Below are 22,318 nucleotides of genomic sequence, written 5' to 3' on the forward strand. Positions count from 1 at the left end.
AGAGAGAGAGAGAGAGAGAGAGAGGAAAAAGGGTTAAGTGTGGGGTCTTTTCACTTTTATGTAGTTCAGACTTAGAAGTCCAGGTTGCAGAAAAACGAAAGTTTTTTTATATATATTTTTATCTAAAATTAGATTTATTATTTTTTTCTGCTTTGGGATGTTTTCAGGTTGCAGGGTGAGGTGAAGCTCCAGAGGCAGCAGCTTTCTGACTCCCACCATCTGCTCCAGTCACTGCGAGTGGAGCTGCAGGTTTATGAAAAGATGAAGAATGAGTCAAACGTTAATAATAGTAAGGCTTGGTTATTTAAGTTTTTTTTTTTTTTTTTTTTGAAATCCTAAAATATTTAACAAGCAGAGTTCTTATTGGTTAGAAAAAAATCCAGTAACCTAAACTTAAAAACACTTGTGGTCTTTTAAAATGTACCCAGTGACCAACAGCCTGCCTTCTTTAGAGGATCTGCTTTATATACATGAAGGTTCTCAGTGTGTCGATCTGCTGTGATCAGTTTTCACTGAAGCAGCAGCCACAGCTCGTTCACAGGTCTGCTGTTGTCCCTCATAAATATTCTGTTGGAAAAAAAAACACTATAATTTGGATTTTTTTTTTTGTCTACTTTACTTTGAAAATCTCCAATCATATACGGTCATCACTACCAGGTCTTTACTGCACGTACTAATTTGTAAAATGTACATACTTTATCCAGTAGAGTGAGACTATTGGTGCATTGAGAAGTGCATTGAAAACTGTGAAGTGTACACTTGAATGGCCACAAGTTTCCATCGTTTGTGTCATAAATGGTACAAACATTGTATATTATTTGCTTGTTTGTTTACCACAAGATGTCTGTCATCTTAAAGTGGGATTAAAAAAAAGACCAACTGAAAATATGTTCATAACATTTTGCGGCCTTCGGTTTATATATCCTCATCTGTAATTTGTCTCTATAATGTTTCTTCTTGTTCTGGTTTTCTGAAACCCTTCTGAAAAGATTTTGACTTTGTTTCTCTGTTTAGGCTCTACTGAAACGAGCCAGCAGCCTGTCCCCTCGCCTTCCTCCGGCTCCGTGGACCTCAGCGAGCTGCTGTCAGAGATCAGACACCTGAGGCTGCAGCTGGAGAGGAGCATCCAGACCAACACAGCTCTGCGGCAAAAACTGGAGGAGCAGCTGCTCCGAGGACCCAACCGCTCGGAGACGATCAACATCAACTACCTGCTGTCCTCTCCAGGTAAACACGAGGCAAAGCCAAGACCTTTAATGCACAAGTATCCCTGCTGATTGTTTACATTTATCCCAGATGAAGGAGGCAGGTCACCGGGTCGTGAAGGCGGCGATCCTCTACGCCACTCGTTCCAGAGTCACCACGTGCATGCAAGCGTCCTCCACGGTGAGACAACCTGCTCAGCTTTGATACGGCGCCTCATTATATCCTTGTACGATTGTCTGAAAGCATCTTGCTGTGCTTTGTCCTCAGGTGTGGAGCGCTGCACACATTCGGAGGTGGACGGTGACTCGGTGCGCAGCAGCTCTTGTGACAGCGCCTCAGCTGCTCCCTCTCGGCTCGTCCCTGGCCACCGGATGTGGGCCAATCGCAACGGGCGCCACGTTCTGGGCCTGATCGAGGACTACAACGCCCTCCGCAAGCAGATCTCAGAGGGTGGTAAACTGTCCCGCAGCATGGACTCTCAGCTGCAGGAGTGTTTGCTCACCCTCCGACAACAGAGCTCTGAGCATGAGGTGCTGAAACCCCTCCTCATTTAAAGCTGCACGATGGTGTTAATGAGGTGCAACCATTACTGTCGTTGTGTGTACATATTTACAGGTGATAGACAGGCAACATCTGACAAGTTTATCCAGCAGCACAAACACCATGCAGCAAGTGTTAGAGGAGGCTGGCCGCCTGCTCAAACTGCTGTGGAGAGTCTCTCTGCCAGCCGCTCACAACGAGTGCAGCGGCAGCAACCAGCAGGTAGGCACAAAAACCCAACCACACAAACTGCCTCATTTAATACCTAAAAGCTTAAAGCTTTTCTGTTCGACTCCAAATTAGGACGAGCTGCTGAAAAACGAGATAACCAGACTGAAGAACCGGCTGTCCCAGCAGGAGAGGATGCTGAGCGGAGCCGTTAAACGTCTGCGAACCACCAACCTGCTCAAAGAGGGAATGGAGAAAGTCATCATAGACCAGCGTATGATTCAATTAGTTTGTCTATGTTAACTGACTTAAAGTGTAACAATGTGAATAATAAATGGATTATTTTCCCTCCTCTGCAGTGTCTTTGACCCACGGAGTGTTGAAGAAAGCCAGGGGGAATTTAGAGGTAAGTCCACCCAGATGTGTAATCCACCAGTCATGTTCTTGTCCACAGTGCTGAATTCTTGTTCTTTTTCTTATGTCCCTTGCTTTATTAAAAAAAACAAAAAAACAAGACAAATTACTGTAGCCTTGGTCTGAAAGGCCTGTCTGGAGGACCAGGAGAAGGTCAGTGTGATTGGGTTGCAGGCTGGCAGTGGGTGGATGCATGAGTTTCCTGAGCTCCTGCATGAAGCGTGTAAAGAACCCTGCTTTATGAGATTAATACCAGCTTAATCTCACAAAAGCATGTTCCACAAGATCTTGCAGAAATGAAATCAGAGTTAATGAAACCTCCCCTCTGGTCATGAATGTGAAAAGAACTTGTCAGATTTCTCAAAATAAAGTAATTTATTTTAGATATATGNATATAGGACTTTGTCCTATTCACTTAAAGAAAATAAAAACACTTTAAAATGATTTTCTTCTTATAAGTGAAAAAAAAAATAAAATCAAAGACAAAGAAAATAAACAATAGAAAAGTTTTTTTTCACCAGGGTTACCTCTACAAGCGCAAATGTAAAAATACTGTTTTACATTTTTTCTGGACAAAATCCAGGACAAGTTTGAACTGGATTTATTAAATCTCAGCTCATTGTTTCTGATTTGTGATGCATGAGGAAACTTTCACTTCAAGAGACGATTTGACATTTTGTCAACTGTGCTTGTTTTGTAACTTCTCTATAGTAATTAGAAAATGTTACAGGAAGCAAAAAAGTATTCTATGGCTAGCCCTTTTCCCTCAAAGGTGTTAAATACAAGTTATTTTTCATTACGTAAAATTAATGTTTTTACTTATTCTGTTTGTACCCTGGCATCATTATACTCTGGCTTCATTGATATCAGATACCTGACAGTTGTAGGGTCAGAACTTTTTATTTTAATCTTTCACAGTAAAAAGCTAATATTTATATTTAGTCAGATTTAAAATGACAGGTTGATTTAGTGCTTCAGACTAATGTTTATTCTCATCATGGTTCTTGAGCATATGGATCAAAATGTCAAAGCTTTTATTGAATATGCCACATGCATGCATCTGGATTCTGAGTCTGAAACTGGTTGGTGTATCCTGTAATTATTTTTCTTATGCCCACATGTTGGCATGCTGGTGTTACAATCCCACTGTCTATGTTTTCAGGAGGTTCCAGTCAACGGTCAGTAGCAGACACTACCTGCACACAGCCTGAGTAGAAGCTTCTACAAACAGGAGGAAGTTGTGCATCTTTGCAAGTAAACCTTCAGGTTTAACACTCAGTCCTGCCTTAGATAATGTTGCTCCTTTAAATGTTATCCTGCTCTGCTGTAGAATTGTCACTTTGTCCATGAAAGAGAAAAAAAAAAAGCCTTTCTTGTATCCTAATTGCACATCCAGGGTTTTTAGTTTTGGTACTAAACTTGTAAGTTTGTTTTAAAGAAAATGCTTTTGTAAATAGAAATCCATGCAATTTAAATACTTTCATTTATTATTTTATGTGATGCATATAAGACTATGAAAATGTATTTTATAATACAAGTTTTTAATTTTGTTTTCACCTTTTGTATAAGATGGAGCTGTGATAAATTATGTTCTGATGCAGTAAAGTCTTTTATGAAGATGAATCCAGCAGTCTGCAGCATTTTTATAAAAAAGAAAAACAACCTTTACTGTGGTACAAAAGTCCCTTTATTGACATAAAATTGATCCTAAAGTACAAATCTCAACCATCACTTCAGAATGTGAACTCAATAAAATAAAAGAACTCAGGTTAAGATATAGAGAAAACAACGAAATAGAAAATGGTAACAGCTTTACAGGATCCACTGTTTAGAGTTGACATATTTAAGGAGCACTTGAAATGTTTCTGGTCATCGAGCTGTTGTGTAACCTATAAAACTAGGTCTTGAACAATGGACCACTGTCAGTGACTGAGTCAAATCTCAGCTCTTCATCGAGAGTAAACACCTCAGGCAGCTTCTCATCAACACTTTGGTTCTGTTTCAGGTGACTTTTAGCTAAACTGTGTTCAGATTTTGGCACCCATTAATATTTTACAATATGCTATTATTACAACAAACTCAAAAAACAGTTTAACTTGAACTACTGGTATGAAGGTATGAAATTAGGGTTTTTTACAGGAGAAATAGTTTTAAAAAATGTATTTTAGTGAAATCGGCGGTGCAGTTTTTAACTAGTTATCTTTGCACAAGTCTGACAAAAGCCTGGACGAGCTGGATGATGGGCTCCTGGCCTTCGTGGCTCGCCTTTGAGCCCGGTGTGGAGGGTTTGGACTGAAGAGGGGGGAGGAGCCCGCTGGCTGGAGATAAGGGAGAGCCTCTGCGTAAGTGGCGGGACAGGCTGGAGAGAAGAGTGCTCTACACAAGAAAACATGGAGACAATTTGAAATTTATCCGCACTAAATTTTGAAACGGTTGCATAAAAAATAAAAACTGTAGCACTTATTAACTTACAATTAAAAATGTAACATTTCCTTAGACTAGAGGTAACTTCTCTAATATATTTGTCAAAGTAGGCGTGAGATCTCACCAGCTCAGAGCTGAGCTCCTGCTTCAGCCTCTGCTTGTCTCGAGGGAGGATGGAGGAATCTTTGAGACATCGAACAGCCTGAGAGATCAGAACATAGAAGCAGTTCTCCATGGTGAACATCAGCAACGACCTGAAGAAGAGGTTCAGAGTTAGCACCTTCTTAAAACACAATGACTCCAAACATGGTGTTAAGACTCACTTCAGAGCCTGGATCTCCTCTGATGAAGCCAGGGAAACTATGCTTAGAGACGCTGGCTCCTTCTTCTTCTCCATCTAACAACATAAATCCACTGTTTATTACATCTGCTATCATGAAATTCTATGATTTGGTTCATTACAAAATAATGCAAATAATATTTAGAGCAAAATTAGGTATGTTGCCTGTTGGGGTGCAAAGATTTTTTTATATTATATGAATCTCAGTATGACCTGTGACGTATTATTAAATTTATAAAACGACAAGCTAAAAAGAAACAAAGTATTTTTCTGTTGTAGGAATTAAAATATGGAATGATGTAAGCATGGACTTTCGAGAATGTAGTTCATTATGGGTTTCCATATATATATATATATATATATATATATATATATATATATATATATATATATATATATATATGAGGATTACAAGTGAAAGCAACTTCAAATTGTTACTGTATTTGTTTTGTTAAGGATTGTTTTCTTTATGTGTGTTTTTATAGCAATGATTATGAGGGGTAGTTTAGTTTAACTGGATGTGTAGGACAGGCATAAATAAGCCTGTACCTTTTCAGTCAAACTGTTGACATTTGTAGCTGAACAATTTGACTGACTGAATAAATAATCTGTAAATAAACATTAAATAATCTCATACTGTAGCTTTACTGAATGAGAAACATATTATTAAAGGTTTACCTCACTCAGCATGCTCAGAGCCACATTAATGGTGGCCAGCAGGGTCCCAAACGACGGGGCTACATCAGGGTCAAACGCAGGAGTTGTGAAGCTGAGTGCAAACAGGGTCCTGTACTCAGCCAGGTCCATACACTGACACATGCAGAGAGACACACAGTATTTACCCTGGTTTGTTCCTGTAAATAATTTGACACAAATCACAGACATGAGGAGGAGAGGAGAGGTGAGCAGTCTGACCTGGTCCAGGAGGATCTGGCAGAAGTCTGGAGTGAAGTGCTGCAGAGTTGCCAGAGTTTTACTGAGGATCTTTAGAAGGCTGCACTGCACCGTCAGCAGGGCCTTCTGCTCAGCCTCCTCTCTGTCCCCCCCTCCTGCTGCATCTTTAGTCAGGGACTGGGGGGGCCGCTGTGCCCTGGGGAGGGGACCAGGAGGCAACGCCTCACCATTCTTGGCCTAAAAACACATTTATAATAATGATACTACAGTATTTGTTCACATCAACACCTTTACTTTAATCTAGTTTTCTGACCTGTAGGTAATGATGGAGCATCTTCTTACTGTGCAGCAGGTAGGTGCAGGTCTGGCACAGGTAACACAGGTTTACCTGCTCAGCAGAGAAGGAGAAACATAATAAATTTAAAAAAAAACCTGCCGTTTTACTCATTTGGCTTTTTGACATTTTGCTGTCAGACTTACCTGCACGTCTCTGAGCAGATTAGGCAGGTGGAACTGCCACTCTTTACAGAAGCTGGAGAGCTGCAGGAGGAATCCAACGGTGTGATCTGCCTCGTCCAAACAGGCGAGGCTCTGAACGGTGCGAACAGCGTTCAGACACTGAGTACAGAAGAAACGAAGAATTCTGTTAAATAAAGCTGTCGACTTCTACTCAGAGTTAAACTGTGGGTAAATTAAAGGATAGGAGCAAAAATATATATCAAACTGCTCGTGTAGATCCTCAGATATCCAACTGGTTTATTTATAAAATCCAAACACGCTAAAAGATCATAAATCTCTCAAATGTAATTAAATTCTCTCTGTCTCCATAGCAGCCGAACTTCATTCAACTTTCAGGTCTTTTTATTTATTTATTATTATTCTTACTGTAGAGTTTTTTTATTGCTTGGCTAATAATTTTGGGACTCATTCAGAAAGGAGGTCGGGTTTTGACTGACTGCAGTGTTTTTCCATGAGATGGTGTTCCCTGTCCCCTGCACTGCAACGCTTATCAAATTGGTAATTTTCAGAAAAAAAATGTGGCATTTACTATTCAATATAACTCCAGTTTTACATGGCCTATCAACACAATTTAAGAACTGTTGTGTAAAGTTTGAAGTCTCTATTTTTGACTCAAATTGAAACAGTCTGAGAGAAGGCGTATCTTTACAGTTAAAAGTGATTTAAATCAGGCGTGACTAGAACATGTTGGCACATCCAGGGACTCCAGGGGGTTCAAATGACTGACAAACCTAATCTTTTCATCATGCAGTGACTTGTAATCAGACATTATTGTTTTAAGGAATAAAGGTAAGAAAAACACTGTTTGATTTAATGAGCCAATCAGGAGTTTTACAAAAACCCAACTTTGAGAGTTTTAGTATTTTCTGTCACGACAACCTTTTCACTTTTACAGTAATACCTGTAATATGCGTTCCTGATGTACTCCAACAAAGTCCAGGGCTTCATTGATGAAGTTGTAGCGCAGAGTTTTGAGAAGACTCTCCATTAAAGACATGCAGAGGCGATACACACCCGACCAGCAGGTGGAGTCCTGGGACTTCCTGGAGAAACTCTGCTTCAAAACATGAAAGCACTGTTACTAAATCATATTAATGTGTTTGTACAGCATAATAAATGACAGCTGTTCTGTCAAACACAGAAAATATAAAGTGAAAACATATCATGTACTTTACCTGTGATCCACCGTTTGCTGGGACCTCGTATACGCTCAACAGAGGGAGGCAGATGGTTTGGATGACTCCAGCTCCGGCCACAGCTGCTGCTCCCTGAAAGAAGAACGAACACGTTTGATATTTGATTTGTAATGAAAACATGAGAAAGTCAAACTGAAACAGGGATCAGAGTGTTTGTGTTGACCTGAGGAGTTCGAGCCAGAGTGAGCAGCAGATGAAGAGCGGCCTCTGTAAAATAAAGGTTCTGTTTGGCGCGCAGGCTGAGCTCCACGGCGCTCAGCACCGAGGGAAGGACCGGGACCTTCCTCATCACAGACACCCAGTGCTCACCATCCTCATCGGTGCGACACAGCTCCTTGGCTAAGTGGAGCGCTAAAACACACATCTGAGAGCAAAGAAACATGAAGTTAGATCTAGGATATGAAGCTGGATACACACTCCTCCAGTTATGTCACAAGTATTCATAGTTTTTTTTACCTTTTTTGGGTAGAAAAGTTCAAAACTGATAGAAATGTGAAACAATCTGATATTTCCAGATGAACTTGAAGAAAACTTTTTAAACTCAACCTTCGGATCATCCCTGCCTCACTTACCCCGTCTCTCTGGTCCTTCTGTGGACCCCGAGGAGAATCTGTCTCCATGCTGTCCTCGTTCTCCACCATGTCCTCCATCTGTCTCGTGTGGCAGGTGCTGTCGATGAGAGCCAGCGCCTCGTCTTTAACCGTCTCACACACAGACAGCAGCAGCTGGGGCAGCTGGGAAATATCTCCACCTAGTTTACGAACCAAAGCACCAAATGACTCACTGAAACACTTCTTTCAAAGACAAACATGAAGTCGTGATTTATACCGTTGAGTCCCTGAATTTGCAGCACAGAAATGAGTGCAGCGAAGATTTTGGCTTTGGTCTTCTCCATCATCTGTTGGTCAGTTTGTAAAACACTTTCCAGGATGAGGGAGAGAGGAGACATGATGTCTGGAGCTGCAGCTACAACACTACAAACAGGAAGGTTCAGAAGAGGATTAGCACTAGATTGGTCATGTGAAACGTCCCTGTCAAAAGCAGGATGCAGACCTTTTCCACTGTTTGAGCAGGATGAGCAGCAGAGTCGCCATCATAGATCCAAGTCGAAGACAAGGCACAGACGTGGGTGTGGTCAGCTGAAAAGGACAGAATTACACGATAAAACTATCAAGTAAAAACTTAAAAAGGTTAGAAATTATGTTTCGTTTCATGACTTACAACAGCTTTAGCCCCATCCAGGACATCCATAAACAGTTTCATCCTGGCGTCCTCAGTTAGATGCATCACATCAGCCTGAGATCAAGACATCAAGCATCAGATTAATGCCAGCTTCATATCTGCTTTTATTACTACATTTGTACAACAAACCTCTAACAAAATATATTAAATTAAAAAATGAAAGTCTTACTAAGACTAGAAAAAGTACAAGCAGCTCAAAAACCTCCATAAACCACTTTACATTTTTCTAGAAATAATTTTAAAAAGTTTCAGAAGTGATGAGAGGTTGGTTTGTTTTATAATCAGAGCAGATCCAACTGCTGGATGGACTGTGACGTACGTGGCTGGTGGACAGGATCAGCAGCATCCGCCAAGCAGAGATCAACATCTGTGTCTCTGAGAAGTAGCAGATGCCCTCCTCCTCTGACTCGGCCACGTGGCACACCAGGGACCTGACATATTGGGACCAGTACTCGTAGCGTCGCGCGTTTGAAAACTTTTGAAGTCCGTCCTTCAGAGACTGCTCCAGGGAACCGCTGCGACGAGCCACACAGAGGGAATGTCAGAATATGTATTTCAAGTCAAAATGACACAAACGGGTTCATTTTGGCGCAAATGTACCTGTGAACGTAGTAAATCTCCAGGCCAATAATCTTCATGACAAAAGCGCAGGCCTCCAGGACACAGGGCTGAGGACAAACAACAACTCTGAGTAAGTAAAGAGGAAACTGCAGCTGGAAGTTAAAACCAGTGAGTAAATACCTCTGTGGTGTCTGAAGGAGGGATAAGGGTTCCAAACAGAGGTGTTGACAAATTCTCCCAAAACTTTTCTCTGCAGAAAAAGTAAACAAACGGAACAGAGGATGTCATGAAGTTTCTCTGCATGTGTTTTCAGGTCAGAAAGAGATCCTCACTTGGAGCGCAGAACTGAGATGGCGCTGTCTCTGCGATCCTGCCAAAGAGCCAGGAGGAAGGCCAGGGCTGCACGGTGAAGAAGCGGGGGGCACCAGTACTTCCCCTGCTGTTTGGAGTCGATCAGCTCCAACACCACATGAAGGCAGCTCCACTCGCCCAGCAGGAACTCCTGTCAGTTAAACACACGTTATCCACACAGCGAAGCTAAAACACGAAAATATGGATGTTTTCAAAACACGCTTCCTTCAGCTTCATACTTTCGATCCTTCGCTTCCATCTTTTGCTTCCAGGTTGAGGAAGAGCTCGATGAGGCCTGGCTGGGTTTCCACCGCCACAGTGAGGAACTCCAAGATCATCACTTTGATCCTCATATCTTCTGTCTTACTCTGCAGCCGAGTGAGGAATGCATCCCTGATGGCTGTTGCATCGCTGCCAAGGCAGGCGTAAACCGACATAGGAGCCACCTGCAGAGTAGCATTCAGTAACACATTCAACCCATCAGAGACTAGAGCAACGCACCGCAGGGAGGGGCTTACAGTGGCGAGTCGCTTGAGGAGCTGGATGGCCAGACGAGGGAGCGCCGGGTCGTGCTTGTGGTAAATATATTTGGCCAGGACAACGACGAGGTTATTGCCGTGACCGCCGTGCTGCGTCAGCGCCTGCTCCAGGGGGGAAACCGCATCCGACGGGGGCTTCAGACGAATAACGTTGTTCGTGACAGAAAAGGCCAGCTTGACTGTCTGGATCAGGACTTGACCAGGACCCTCAGAGCCACAGCTGGACAGCATCATGAAAACCAAACGGACAAATATGACAACAGTTTACATCATCCTGATAAACTAGAGAATTAGCATTTTCTGTAAAAATGCAGCGTGAATGCTCAAAGATTTTTGCAGAAAAATATTTTTTGCAATTTGCTGTAAAACAGTAGCTAAAAAAGCTGAATCTAGCACAAAGCAAAAAGTCCAAGTTTGCAGAATTAAGCAGCTGAAAGGAGTAGCTAAAACCCTCACAAAAAGCTGAGTTTAGCTGAAAAAATAGCTAAAAAGTAGTTTACATTGCAAAAAACAGCTGAAAGAAGCACAAAAATGGCTGAAAAGGCAGGAAAAAGCTAATGTTAGCCAAAAAAGAAGCTGAAGGAAGCTAAAATGAGCACAAAGTTTAAAAAGCAGAACCTGAACAAAAGGTGCAGGAACTATTTTGAAGAATTTTTAGGACAGCTCCATTAATTTTCCAAGACAACAAATATGACCAAAAAATATAAACTGCTTAAAAAGCAAAAGTCATAGCCAGAATGTGCTGAAGGAGATATTTGAATTGTTGAAAGAGAACAAAAACTGTGGAACAAGATGTGCCGAAAAACATACAGAAGAAAAATGTATCTGAATAGTGGGAATGCATGAAGGCATTCGCACATTAACATGAACACATGAGATTGTTCACCTGCTGGGCTGTGCAGCCAGGACCAGGTCTATGGTGTCCACTCCCACTGCCATGATGTTAACGACAGCTTGTCCAGCTTCGGCGTTTGCCAGGCTGTAGATGCAAATAGACTGCAGGGTGGGAGTGCTGCAACAGGAAGCAGAACAGGAAATCCACATGTGAATATCTGCTGCTCTGAATCATGTTTTATGAAGGGTTTTCATCACAGTTTTGTCAAAATATGATACAATAGTAAGAAATGTTGACAGGATTGTTTATCTTCTCTTGTTGTATCTCTGAGAGGTAATCTTGTGAAGGTTTTTATTAAAAAATATATATATTAACACCATTTTTTTTCCACAACTGATCAAACTTGTGCTACATGGTGAGTAATTGAATAACTGTTCTTTCAGAAGTTGCAGATTTTGAATAAATCAGCTTTTTGAAGTTTCCAGAAAATAAAGTGGCCCAAACTTGTTACAGTATAACACAGCACCTGCTCTGCTCCTCTCCCTCAGGATTCAGATTGAGGATGGCATGAATCAGCTCCAAAATCAGACAACCTGCAGCGAAAACAAAACCAGCCGTATGTTTTTTGATCTTCCTCTTTTGAAGTAAAAAAAAAAAGAAGAATCAAAGAAAAACAAACTTTACCTATTCTCTCTCTGACTCCGTAGGTGTTGTAGCGCCACTTGTGGTAAGTGGGCAGCATCTCCTTTAACACCAGCAGCACGCAGGGGATCAGACCTTTGTTCTGGGTGCTGCCAAGCTGACCCTGAAATGAAGATAAACATACACGCTACACATTATACAACATTACACAACAACAGGACGCCATATTAAAAGCTTGTGCCGTTTGAAACTGTTGTTACCTTAACCAGGGTTGTAATTAGACGAAGGAAGGCGATCGTCACAGCATACTCCCCTCTAGGCTGCTCAATCTGGACCAGTAGGTTCCCATAGTTTCCCGCCTTCATCCCTTCAGCACTAAAAGAACAAAAAATGTTATTTCCTCTGAAAACACAGTTTGATATTTACCAGGAAAACTCAAAATCAAGCAGCATCCAGATAGTTTACCTGATGCACTGAGACATGCTGGTCAAAGGGCTAGAGGCAAAAGGGAGGAAACCCGTGTGTTGCAGACTGGACCACACCTGAGAGTAAAAAGAGGATAAAAAGAAAAGTTATGTGGATAAGATCTGAATCTCTCATTACTCCTCTTCACATTACCCATCACACCCACCTTCACTGGCATCCTCGCAGCCAGTACAGACAGACAGTTCACACAGGAGGCAATCACATCCACTGGTGGGTTGATGACTGAAGTTAACCTGACAGACAAGAAAGGTCCATGTTAAAATATACACGCAACACAACAAGGCCGTTTGAGTCTCTAAAGCTAGTTTACCTCTGCAGCAACATGTAAATGCGAGACGTGAGAGGCAACAAACAATCCGACACGGTCCAGTCCACACTGATGACCTTATGGACCAGATCCAGGATGGGTTTCACGCGTGCGCAGTGAGCTAGAACATCTAGAACACACACACACACAAAAAGAGAAAAACAATCATGTTTATTATTCAAGGAACAGATCAAACTAACTGCTAAAACATGCTTGATGCCTACATCAGACTAAACCGTTAGTTGTTTCCACTGAGCAGATATCAGAGCCCAAACCCCATCATGAAATTCAAACATTAGGCTTGACTTTAGGGGTGTCCCGAATCGATACAACTTTTTTACTTCTGATACGATACCGATATTGACCCGATACCATATCAGCACAAATCACACTCTTTTACCTATTTTGTAGGTACTAGTCACACACTTGTACCTATTTTGATCAGAACAAACAGTGAAAAGGAGTAGGTATGAGAAAAATTCACCCATTTATTTTCAACCAATGGATCATATACATTTTAAACTGAAGAACATTCTACAATTTAATAAAATAAATTAGAAGACCCTGAAAAATAAAACATAATAAAAACACAATGTACATTTAAAGTGTCTCTTGGAGAAGAGACAAAACGTTTCAACGAAGAACCCGTTCAGGGGACCTACTCAACTTTTTAAAAGAAATGTTTCTACCAGGATTGTTGACATGCATCAGGACATTCTTATCAACTTACACCCACAGAAACAACTATGATGATTGCATGATCGATGTTTAAACGTCTGCCTTGTGTTAGATATCTGCTCTTTTTAAACCAGATCAATACACTGAACTTTCTTCATCAACATAAAGAGTCTGACGTAACATCACACTGACAATTGTTGCTGGAATAAAGACTTTGTGGCACACACAATGGAAAACTCACAATGTGGGGGAGTAATGTTTGTTAAACTTGAGTATTCGTCTGTTGGACGTACCTGCAGTGGAAACAACATGAAGCAGCATCTCCACCTCGCAGGTGAACAGAGTCCAGGAGCTGTAGGAGTAGTCCCAGCGCACCATGTAGCCCTGTTCACCCGCAATCACCACCTGGCCCAGCACGCCCTGTGGCATCCACAGGTTAGTCTGCCCTGTGCCTAATGGTTGGAATGGATGAACAGAAAGATGTAAAACAAGACCAGGCATTTATGAAATCAACACTGTGTCTGTATTTAATTGTCACAACTCTTAAAAAAACGAACCCAGAGGGTAGAGGAGTTTTGGAGTTTGTCTCCTCCACAGCGTCTCATCATCCTTTGAAACGATATCATTGGGTTTGTGTTTGTAAACTTGTGTGTAAAAGGACATCTTATCCAAGAAGTTGTACACCTGCAAACAGACATGACATAAGATTGTTCAGGTATGCACAAAATGAAGGGCTCAGAGTTTTTAAAAAATTCAGAACTCTAAAATGTACCTTTTTTACAGTCGATTTGTTTGACACAAGTGCAGTTAGAAGCTGCAGCAGAGGTCCTATCTTATGAGGGAACATTCCAACTGCACTGTCCAGGATCATTCCCAGTCCCATGTTTGGCTTCTACGTGAACAATTGGACAAATATTTATAAATAACAACATAATAATAATTATATCTCTGAGAATCTTCTTCTATGTTCCCTCCTTACCATTTCCCAAAAGATCTCAGCCAAACTGGGAGCAGAGAGAACTTCACAGGCAGCATCAATCAGGTGAGAGGTCTGTGTTTCCACACCGTCACTCTGTAAGATGCATTACAAAAAGAAAAAAACATGACCATCACAGGTTGTAAATATAAACGCAGGTGGGTTAAAACTGTAAAATCAAGCTTTACCTGTAGGCTTTCTTCTTCAAAGGAGGTGATCACAAATGAAAGGAGGCCATAAATACACATTTTTGCTGTGCTTGCTGTGCACTGGTGAGATGGACAAAAAGATAACAGAAAATTGTTTGTAGGAAAAGAAAAACAGATGCTTGTGATTCCAAACATATTAGACAAATTTAGAAATATGTAGAGTATAAATGTAACATATGCTGAAAATATTTTAAAGGGAGGGTATTGTGTATTTTCCAGGCACAGTTCAATTCTAAACCACAAACAAGCTTTGTGGGGCGGGAGCTCGGCTGCTGACTGAGCTCCAGGGAGGAGCTTTCTGTAAATAGGTGGAGCTTTGTACCAGCAAGTGTTTAGGCAGCTCCACATGGCTACCAGAGGAGATTTGAGGATTTCTCAAACATGCATGAATGAGTCAAAGCAACACTGAGGAGATAACATTATAACATGATATAAAGCTCAAATATCCTCCCTTTAAATAGTTTTGATTAAAGGTTGTGACACGTGATTCAATTTCAATAACTGTAAATAACTGGACAGTGTATATTATTATAACAACTGAGTAAGTAATTTTATTTATTGCAACTGAAAAAGGTAATATGTTGAAAAGGTGATTATTTTTATTAACAAACAGTACTCTTTTTTATCTCAAGTCCATCTTTAGTATCTTACATTATTCCCTGAGAATCCGAGGCCCTTCAGCATGGTTGACAGGTACTTGAACACCCCGAGCTGCAGCGCCGTGTTGCCGATCCTCCTGACCACAGGATTGGACTCTTCTGGTCTGAGTGTGTGTCTCAGCAGCACCCAGGCCAACAACACAGGTCCATGATGAGGAATGTCACCTAAAGTCAGCAGCAGCTGATCCATCTCCTGAAAAATACACACACACACATCAGAAATATTAATAAAGTCTGAGAAGGAAGTATTTCTGCTAAAGTCTGATGTTAGAGAGCCGAATCCAACCTTAATGACGTTAGGAGCAGAGGAAAACTGGTGCTGTTCTGTACAATCCTCCAGAGCGCACTTATGCAGGAAGTCTATGTCCATTCCCTCGACCAGGATGAGACAACTCAAGTATCTAACAATTTAAAAAAAAAAGATAAAATCGCAAAAGTTTAATTTATATTTGCCCAAAATCTAAAGCATGTCTGAGTTAAAAATTAAAATGTCTATTTACTTGGTTCAATAAAAAATATAAATACATTCAAAAATAAAAGTTTATATCTACAAACTTCTTATCCCCTTTTAATTCTGTCATATGTGTTTTAATGATGGGCCTCATATCTGAACTGTTAGCTAGCATTTAAAGTCAGTATGATCCAAATAATTTAACATTTCAATTATTACTCTACAACAAGGCAAAAATATGAGTGAGGGGGTTGTAAGATAAAATACACAATCAGGAAAAAATGTAACAACCTAATCCTCTTTTTTACACACCAACTCTGAAGCAACTGTAACTGTGGGATGCTTTAACAAATTTAAATTAATTGTGTCCCTAAGACTTCAAATTAGCATGTTATGCTACCCAAATCAATGGGATCCATTGAGTTACAATAAAAAATTATAATGCGATCTGATATTAAGTACAATACTTGCAGAAAAAGACACAAAACACAGCAATTGTGTGATTATCTGCAAACTTTGTACAGTCTGTGTCAGATTACATCAGGAAAATAAAATCATCTGAAGAACTTCAAGTTTCTATTCATCAAATCAATGTCATAAAAGAGAAGCTTTTAACTAAATTTCACTCTATACAGCATAAATAAAAGTACACGTACCCGATTCGATCAACCAGGGCATCCATGCTTTTGTCTACCAAGTGTCTGTTTGTCTGTCGCAAACCAAAGCCCTGCTCTTTGAACATTCTGGTAAAGTTTAGAAGGTCGGATGGACTCATCTCAAAGTAAGCATAATACAGAAAAATGATTTCCAGCAGCAGAGACTGCTCTCTCAAACACTGCAAGAACCACCGGGAAACCTGCCTCTCCGTCTTAAAAAAAAAAAAGAAAAAGAAGAAAAATGTGAGTAAGCAGGCTAAATTCCAACACACAATACATTAACCAAACGTTAACCAAACGTTTACCATGAGGTTGCCGTGAGTTTCCCATGTTGGTGCCTCGGCTTTGAAGAGAGTTTCAAACTGTGACTGATAGTTGCTCACCAAGTCCTTCTCCAACTTGTTCACACAGTTACTGTACTCCGCCTTGATGGAAGACAAATGTGCGTACATGAAAAAGGCCCACAACCTTTTTATTTAAAAAATAAATTTAAAAAAAGCACAAAAGTTGGGGGAAAAAAGGTGTCTTTGTTTCTCACCCGATAAGGATGCCGTTCATCTTGAAAGTATGTCAGCAGGAGGAGAACACATCTGAGCAGACACATGCGCTCCTCGTAATAATAATCAGCTATCTGTGGAAGCAAATAAAGACAATCATAATATTAAATCTTGCCATAATGACTAAACTCAAACAGGTTAATAACTGCAGCTTTACTCACCTTAAGCAGAAGTGCCTGGCTCTGCCGCTCATCCTTTAGAACAACCTGTTGAAAAGACTCTAGTTAAACATCATCACCATCAGGATTCCTTTGATTCACTTCCTGTGGAAAACAATGTGATGACAAAAACCTTTAATGAATCACGAGTTCCTCTGTAGTCCTCCTGTAGATAGCATTGTAAAAGCTGCACACTCTGCTGCTCATCAAGATTCTGCAACATCAAAAATATTCAGTTGTCAAATCATCAAAAAAAAAAAGGATGGAGATGTTCATTCCTTTAAAAAAAATCATTCTTACCAATAATTTACTAATCCTCAAACCAAAGTCTTTCAGTGGCTGCGCAACATCTTTGTTATCTTTTACTTTCCCAGCAGAGGATGAGCTACATGGTGATGAAGACAATTAACCATTCAGGAATCAGAAACAATTATGTATCTGATTTATATTTAAAAAAATGTAAGTAAAACTGCACCTGGGTGGCTTGTAGTAACTGAGTCCTTGATGCAGTCGGTCCCAGTGTCTGTCAAGCTCTCCTTCTATCTGAGCCTGCAATCATTAAACACAAAAAACAACTTTTCTTCCTCATCCGGTCAAGTATTTAGGACTTTCTTCAGAAGTAAAAGGAAATAATTGAGTGACTGATAATGGCAAGAAAATATACCGGCTCTCTCAATGCTGATCTCCCCAGCAGAATGGTCCATAACTCTCGACAGCTCCTAAAAGAAAGTGGTTTCTTTCAGCAAAGCGATCATTTAGAACTTATGAGTACTGAACATGTGAAAGTACCCATCACTCTGTTGAAAACCATAGCATAAACCAGTCCTAATACTCTAAAAAGAATTGATTATTTCTAGATTTCTGTCTTGTTTTAATATAATAAAATGTGCATCCAGGGATAAAAACTGAGACTAACTTCAGCTCAGACTGCCCAGGCTACAACCAGAGGTGGTCTGGAACACAGAAAGCTGGGGCTGAGACCCTATGATGTGCTGTGAAACAGTGAAGCCATGAGAAATGTGGTGTGGGAGGTTGCGTGACAAAAATTAAGCATTTTTCTTCTCTCACGTCTCTGTGGAATTCATTAAGGACCTAACATGACTTCACTTCATCCAAGCAGCAGAGTTATGACCAAAATGTTTTTGCTTCAAAGGCTCGGTTTCCAGAAAACTTTTGATTAAAAAAACAGTAGTAAAATTATGCAACGCCACAAGCTAATTAGAAATGATCTAATGCAGGTCTATAAAGCTTGCAAATCCACACACACACTCCAGACATCTTAACTAATAAAGCCTCTAAATGGGAAGCAAAACATTTTCAACCTTTGATAGAAGACCAGTTGTTTTTGTTTTTAACCCTTTTTAAATTAACAGCAAGATGTGGAGAATATATTAAAGAATCTACTTAGGCATAAAAAAATCAGCTGATCACAAATTTCAAATGAAGAAATCAGTTTTGTCTAAGAAATACATTGATCAACAAATTACCATAAAGGTTCATAGGAGAGTTGTTTCTGGCTGTTGCTGGTAACAACTGCATTCACAGCAGTCTCCACATTTTTTTAATATTTACTAACAAGTCACGCGAGTTATATTTTTTTCACAATACGTCACAGTTAAACACAGTAAATTGTTTAGAAATCAGGTAATATTTCACCTGTGACCAGTGGGTTTAAGAAGTTCAAACATTGAGCTCAGCAAACTCTCTTTTTTGATGCAGCATCTATTTATGAATAAGCTTAGTGAAATGTTTGTAAATTGATATGAGATAAATGTGTTTCAGAAAAGTTAAAAGTCAAAACAATGAGAGTTCAGGTCCCTTACGTAATTTTGATTTTAAAAAATTAAAAAATGAACGAATAAAGCTATAAATGTTTGTGTTTATTTGCATTTTAAGCAAATAACTCAGGTTACATGTAGGGACAGATGGTAATTGAGGAGTAAACACTCATACTTTAAGCTGTCCACTTGGAAATGGGTCACCTGTAACTACAAAACAGTGCTTAAGTCTGCATGGTTAAATTTACACACAATAACATAATTCACTTGACAGATTCTTAAACTTTCAAAGGGCATTTATCTCTCGTACTAGCAAAGTTTAATAACTTACAATACACTTTTAATTTCAAAACGCACCTTTATACCCTTAACAGACTTCTGTCAGACAAGTCTAGAGCCCGTTAGGCTTTGGCCTACAAGACGTTCAGTCGCTCTGAACCTCAAAATTAAACACATCCAGTCTGAGCCTGCTCTTTTATTATATAACTGATACATTCTAGAGTTCCTGAATGATGGTTAATTACTGCCCTAATCATGTAATATCTTAGACCAAATTAATTTTAAAATAAAAACCGTCGCTCATACTAAATACTTGTAGCAGTCCACTAGGCTAAAGATTGAGTTAGTTTCCGTTTTGTGCAACATTTTAAATAACGTTTGCCCGGCATATGCCAACCAGCGACGTCGGCTTCTTTGTTATCACTTAATTGCTAATTATCGGGCTTAATATTTTGGCAAATGTTCTCATTTCAACATAGACGCGGAGAGTTCTGTCTCCATGTTATCTTACTGACTGACCATGTAAACTTTTTCTTGCGGTTGTTGACATGCGGCGGCGGCGCCGCGCTACAGAAAACCCCTTCAAAATTTAGCCGCTAGCACTCGCTAAGCTATGTGAGCGTGGTGCTAATCAAGCTCAGATAAAAACGGTCAAATAGTTCGGCTGCTACTACTTTGACTTAATAAACAAACATGTTGTACAGACACATTTACTCATTGATAATAGATATTAAAACTATTTATACAGTATAAGAGAGAAATTAACTTTATAGCAGTGTTTCTAACCTGACGCTCAACTCCGACTCCGCCATCTTCGGTCCTGCTTTCTGATTGGTCGGTTCGCTGGCTCGTGATTGGCTGCGTCAGATTGGCTTCTTCTTCGTGAGTTTGTTTTGATTTTTATTTTTACTTTACTGCCTTCTACTGGAGTTTAATTATTACTTCACCTGCTGTATCACTTTGTGCAGCGTTTTCTCCGTTTTCTCATGATAGTAGCATAGTGAATAAAAAACTTCTATCAGAAAAGCTATTTTGATCTACAAAAATGTGAAAAAAATAGGAAATGTGTATTTCTTTATTATTATATTTTTAACCCTCCTGTTATGTTCGTTTCTGAGAAATAGCTTGTTCCTGAGTCATTTTGTCCCGGGGAATGTTTAACCATACAATAATATCAGAAACGAAAAAATATCACCCAAAACATAGTTTTGTCTGATTATTGACTCCATTATTGATCATTTCAATCAATATTTGGGGCGGCTGTGGTAGAGTGGTAAGGGGAGTCGTCCTGGAACTGGAAGGTCACCGGCTCGATCCCCGTCCAGTCCACTCAGTCGTTGTGTCCTTGGGCAAGACACCTTACCCACCTTGCCTACCGATGGTCAGAGGGTCCGGTGGCGCCTGTGTATGGCAGCCTTGCCTCTGTCAGTGTGCCCCAGGGCAGCTGTGGCTACAATGTTTAATTGCCATCATCAGTGTGTGAATGAGTGAATGTCTGTAGTGTAAAGTGCTTTGAGTGTCCTGGATGGATAGAAAGGCGCTATATAAGTACAGTCCATATTTGTGTGTTGATGTTTTTTAATATTTCTCAATAAGTACAATTCACTAATTTGAATTCTGGGAGGCCGTGGAGAAGGACTTCTGATTGGCCTCGAGGAGGTTCTGGCAAACCGTTCAGTGACTCAGTAAAGGAAAGCATTCCCTGTCCCAGGCTGAACTTGGTTTGGGTGGGGAACTGCTGACCTGGACGGAGGATATCGTTGGGCGAGGAGCTCCATCATCCGGGGGGAGCTTAGAGTAGAGCCGCTGCTCCTCTACATCGAAAGGAGTCAGTTGAGGTGGTTCGGGCATCTGATCAGGATGCCGCCTGGATGTCTCCCTTTAGAGGTGTTCCGAGCATGTCCCACTGGTAGGAGGCCCCGGGGAAGACCCAGGACTCGCTGGAGGGATTATGTATCCTCTCTGGCCTAGGAATGCCTAGGATGGGTTAAAGAAAGAAAGAAAGAAAGAAAGAAAGAAAGAAAGAAAGAAAGAAAGAAAGAAAGAAAGAAAGAAAGAAAGNGAAAGAAAGAAAGAAAGAAAGAAAGAAAGAAAGAAAGAAAGAAAGAAAGAAAGAAAGAAAGAAAGAAAGAAAGAAAGAAAGAACAGACAACGAAAAGTAAAAACATAAAAAATAAGCCAATTGGCACGTTTACACACTTTGTTTGAAAATTATCAAGTAGAAAAAAAATCTTGTGATTTCCTGCCCCTCTCATACACATCAACATACAGTCATTTAAGTCTCCCCACACCAGATAAACCCTTGAAGTATCAAATGACAACTATAAATGAGCATTTTTAACTTGCATGCCCTTGGAAATAGCGGGTCCACACCATTTATACGCCAGCGGTCCTGAAGGCTCACCGAGCAGGTGGAGCTTCCGCTTTCTTTTTCCCTCATTTGCAATACTATGCTGTCAACTGTTAATGACTAAGTAAACTCAAATCGCTCGTACCGCTCGTGTATGTTTTACGGCGACAACTCCCCCTCTTAAACGCTAGCCCCTGCAGTTTACAGATAAACTCCTCCCACGCCGCTCCACTTCACTTCTAGCCGGATTCTGCACCCTTTTATCGTTAAAGAGCGGACCCAGTTTTTTGGCAAGTACCACGTGACCTAGCTGTCAAAAATGGCCCCTTTCCTACCGGGAGTGAGAACAGTGACAACTGACGGAGGACATAAAGCGACAAATACGTGACGGTACTGGTTCATATGAATTTATCTTCGGCCAGATAACACCGCACTGGTGTGGTACGTCTTCTTGTCTTTTGTCAGTGCGTGTTTTCGTGTCCACGCCGCCGGCTGTTTCAGAGAACTCGCTGCAGTCAGCTGTTATGTTAGCTGTTAGCTCGATGCCATCTGTGGCTGCAGCATCCTCAGCTCACACAGACAGAGAGGCGGTCCTCACTTATCTTGCTGCCATTCTGCGGTGTTAGCAGGGTTATATAAATTTACTGGACTCTTTTAGCTCTGTTTCAGCCGGGCCATGTGTTTGTCACTCTGCCAGTCCCCACTGGAACAAAGGTTGCAGCTGATGTGGAAAGAGCACCCCTCTCTTCTGGCTCTCACACTGATTGTATGAATGTTTAGTGTGATCAAAGTTCATGGCAGAAAGCAGATAACCAAGAGGAAAGGTTTAAGGCAAGTTAAAGTGACGCACTGACTTAAAAACTGCATTTCTGATTTTACCCCCCATGTTTTCTCCTCTAGACA

At 40.6% G+C, this 22,318-nt stretch overlaps 2 protein-coding genes across 4 annotated transcripts in view; one reads left to right on the forward strand and one right to left on the reverse strand.

The window, feature by feature from the left end:
* cdk5rap2 (CDK5 regulatory subunit associated protein 2) overlaps nucleotides 1-3,951 on the forward strand; it is a gene marked incomplete in the record, with an annotated part of 35,202 nt that extends 31,251 nt beyond the window's left edge. Inside the window, 9 exon segments of the mRNA XM_014006550.1 lie at nucleotides 168-289; nucleotides 1,015-1,227; nucleotides 1,297-1,386; nucleotides 1,474-1,736; nucleotides 1,822-1,968; nucleotides 2,050-2,188; nucleotides 2,274-2,320; nucleotides 2,430-2,481; nucleotides 3,491-3,951. Of these exon segments, the coding sequence (XP_013862004.1) occupies nucleotides 168-289; nucleotides 1,015-1,227; nucleotides 1,297-1,386; nucleotides 1,474-1,736; nucleotides 1,822-1,968; nucleotides 2,050-2,188; nucleotides 2,274-2,320; nucleotides 2,430-2,481; nucleotides 3,491-3,543 (1,126 nt within the window).
* A 46-nt stretch (nucleotides 3,952-3,997) lies between these two features.
* Nucleotides 3,998-20,981, reverse strand: nup188 (nucleoporin 188). 3 transcript variants are annotated; one of them, XM_014006551.1, is made up of 43 exons: nucleotides 20,809-20,981; nucleotides 17,673-17,727; nucleotides 17,484-17,557; nucleotides 17,309-17,393; nucleotides 17,142-17,222; nucleotides 17,012-17,056; nucleotides 16,832-16,924; nucleotides 16,599-16,718; nucleotides 16,294-16,505; nucleotides 15,473-15,587; nucleotides 15,179-15,379; nucleotides 14,507-14,587; nucleotides 14,322-14,414; nucleotides 14,115-14,234; nucleotides 13,900-14,026; nucleotides 13,636-13,794; nucleotides 12,668-12,794; nucleotides 12,503-12,590; nucleotides 12,337-12,413; nucleotides 12,132-12,246; nucleotides 11,914-12,034; nucleotides 11,756-11,822; nucleotides 11,281-11,406; nucleotides 10,374-10,614; nucleotides 10,095-10,301; nucleotides 9,837-10,006; nucleotides 9,685-9,754; nucleotides 9,544-9,611; nucleotides 9,263-9,458; nucleotides 8,923-8,997; nucleotides 8,755-8,840; nucleotides 8,530-8,675; nucleotides 8,274-8,452; nucleotides 7,865-8,065; nucleotides 7,681-7,773; nucleotides 7,407-7,562; nucleotides 6,467-6,604; nucleotides 6,300-6,374; nucleotides 6,008-6,223; nucleotides 5,771-5,902; nucleotides 5,076-5,149; nucleotides 4,877-5,006; nucleotides 3,998-4,704 (listed from the first exon to the last, which is right to left on the reverse strand). In XM_014006551.1, exons 1-43 carry the CDS (start codon nucleotides 20,844-20,846, stop codon nucleotides 4,525-4,527), a joined length of 5,253 nt encoding a protein of 1,750 aa, XP_013862005.1. In that variant the 5' UTR covers nucleotides 20,847-20,981; the 3' UTR covers nucleotides 3,998-4,524. The 3 variants fall into 3 exon arrangements, with proteins under 3 accessions (XP_013862005.1, XP_013862006.1, XP_013862008.1); XM_014006552.1 differs by having other exon boundaries at nucleotides 7,407-7,559; nucleotides 20,809-20,980; XM_014006554.1 differs by lacking the exon at nucleotides 20,809-20,981 and adding an exon at nucleotides 19,852-19,907.
* Between the last annotated feature and the right edge of the window lie 1,337 nt (nucleotides 20,982-22,318).

Source organism: Austrofundulus limnaeus, unplaced genomic scaffold (genome assembly GCF_001266775.1).
Source record: "Austrofundulus limnaeus strain Quisiro unplaced genomic scaffold, Austrofundulus_limnaeus-1.0 Scaffold36, whole genome shotgun sequence".
NCBI classification, from domain to species: Eukaryota; Metazoa; Chordata; class Actinopteri; order Cyprinodontiformes; family Rivulidae; genus Austrofundulus; species Austrofundulus limnaeus.

Excerpts from the sequence above, each read along its gene's own strand:
- nup188 (XM_014006551.1), bottom strand. The coding sequence starts at position 20,846 with ATGATGGAGCTCCTCGCCCAACGATATCCTCCGTCCAG. Across the intron at positions 14,588-15,178 it reads TCGGATTCTCAGGGAATAAT|TGCACAGCAAGCACAGCAAA; the intron begins GTAAGATACTAA and ends CCATCTCACCAG. Across the intron at positions 14,415-14,506 it reads TTGAAGAAGAAAGCCTACAG|AGTGACGGTGTGGAAACACA; the intron begins GTAAAGCTTGAT and ends TGCATCTTACAG.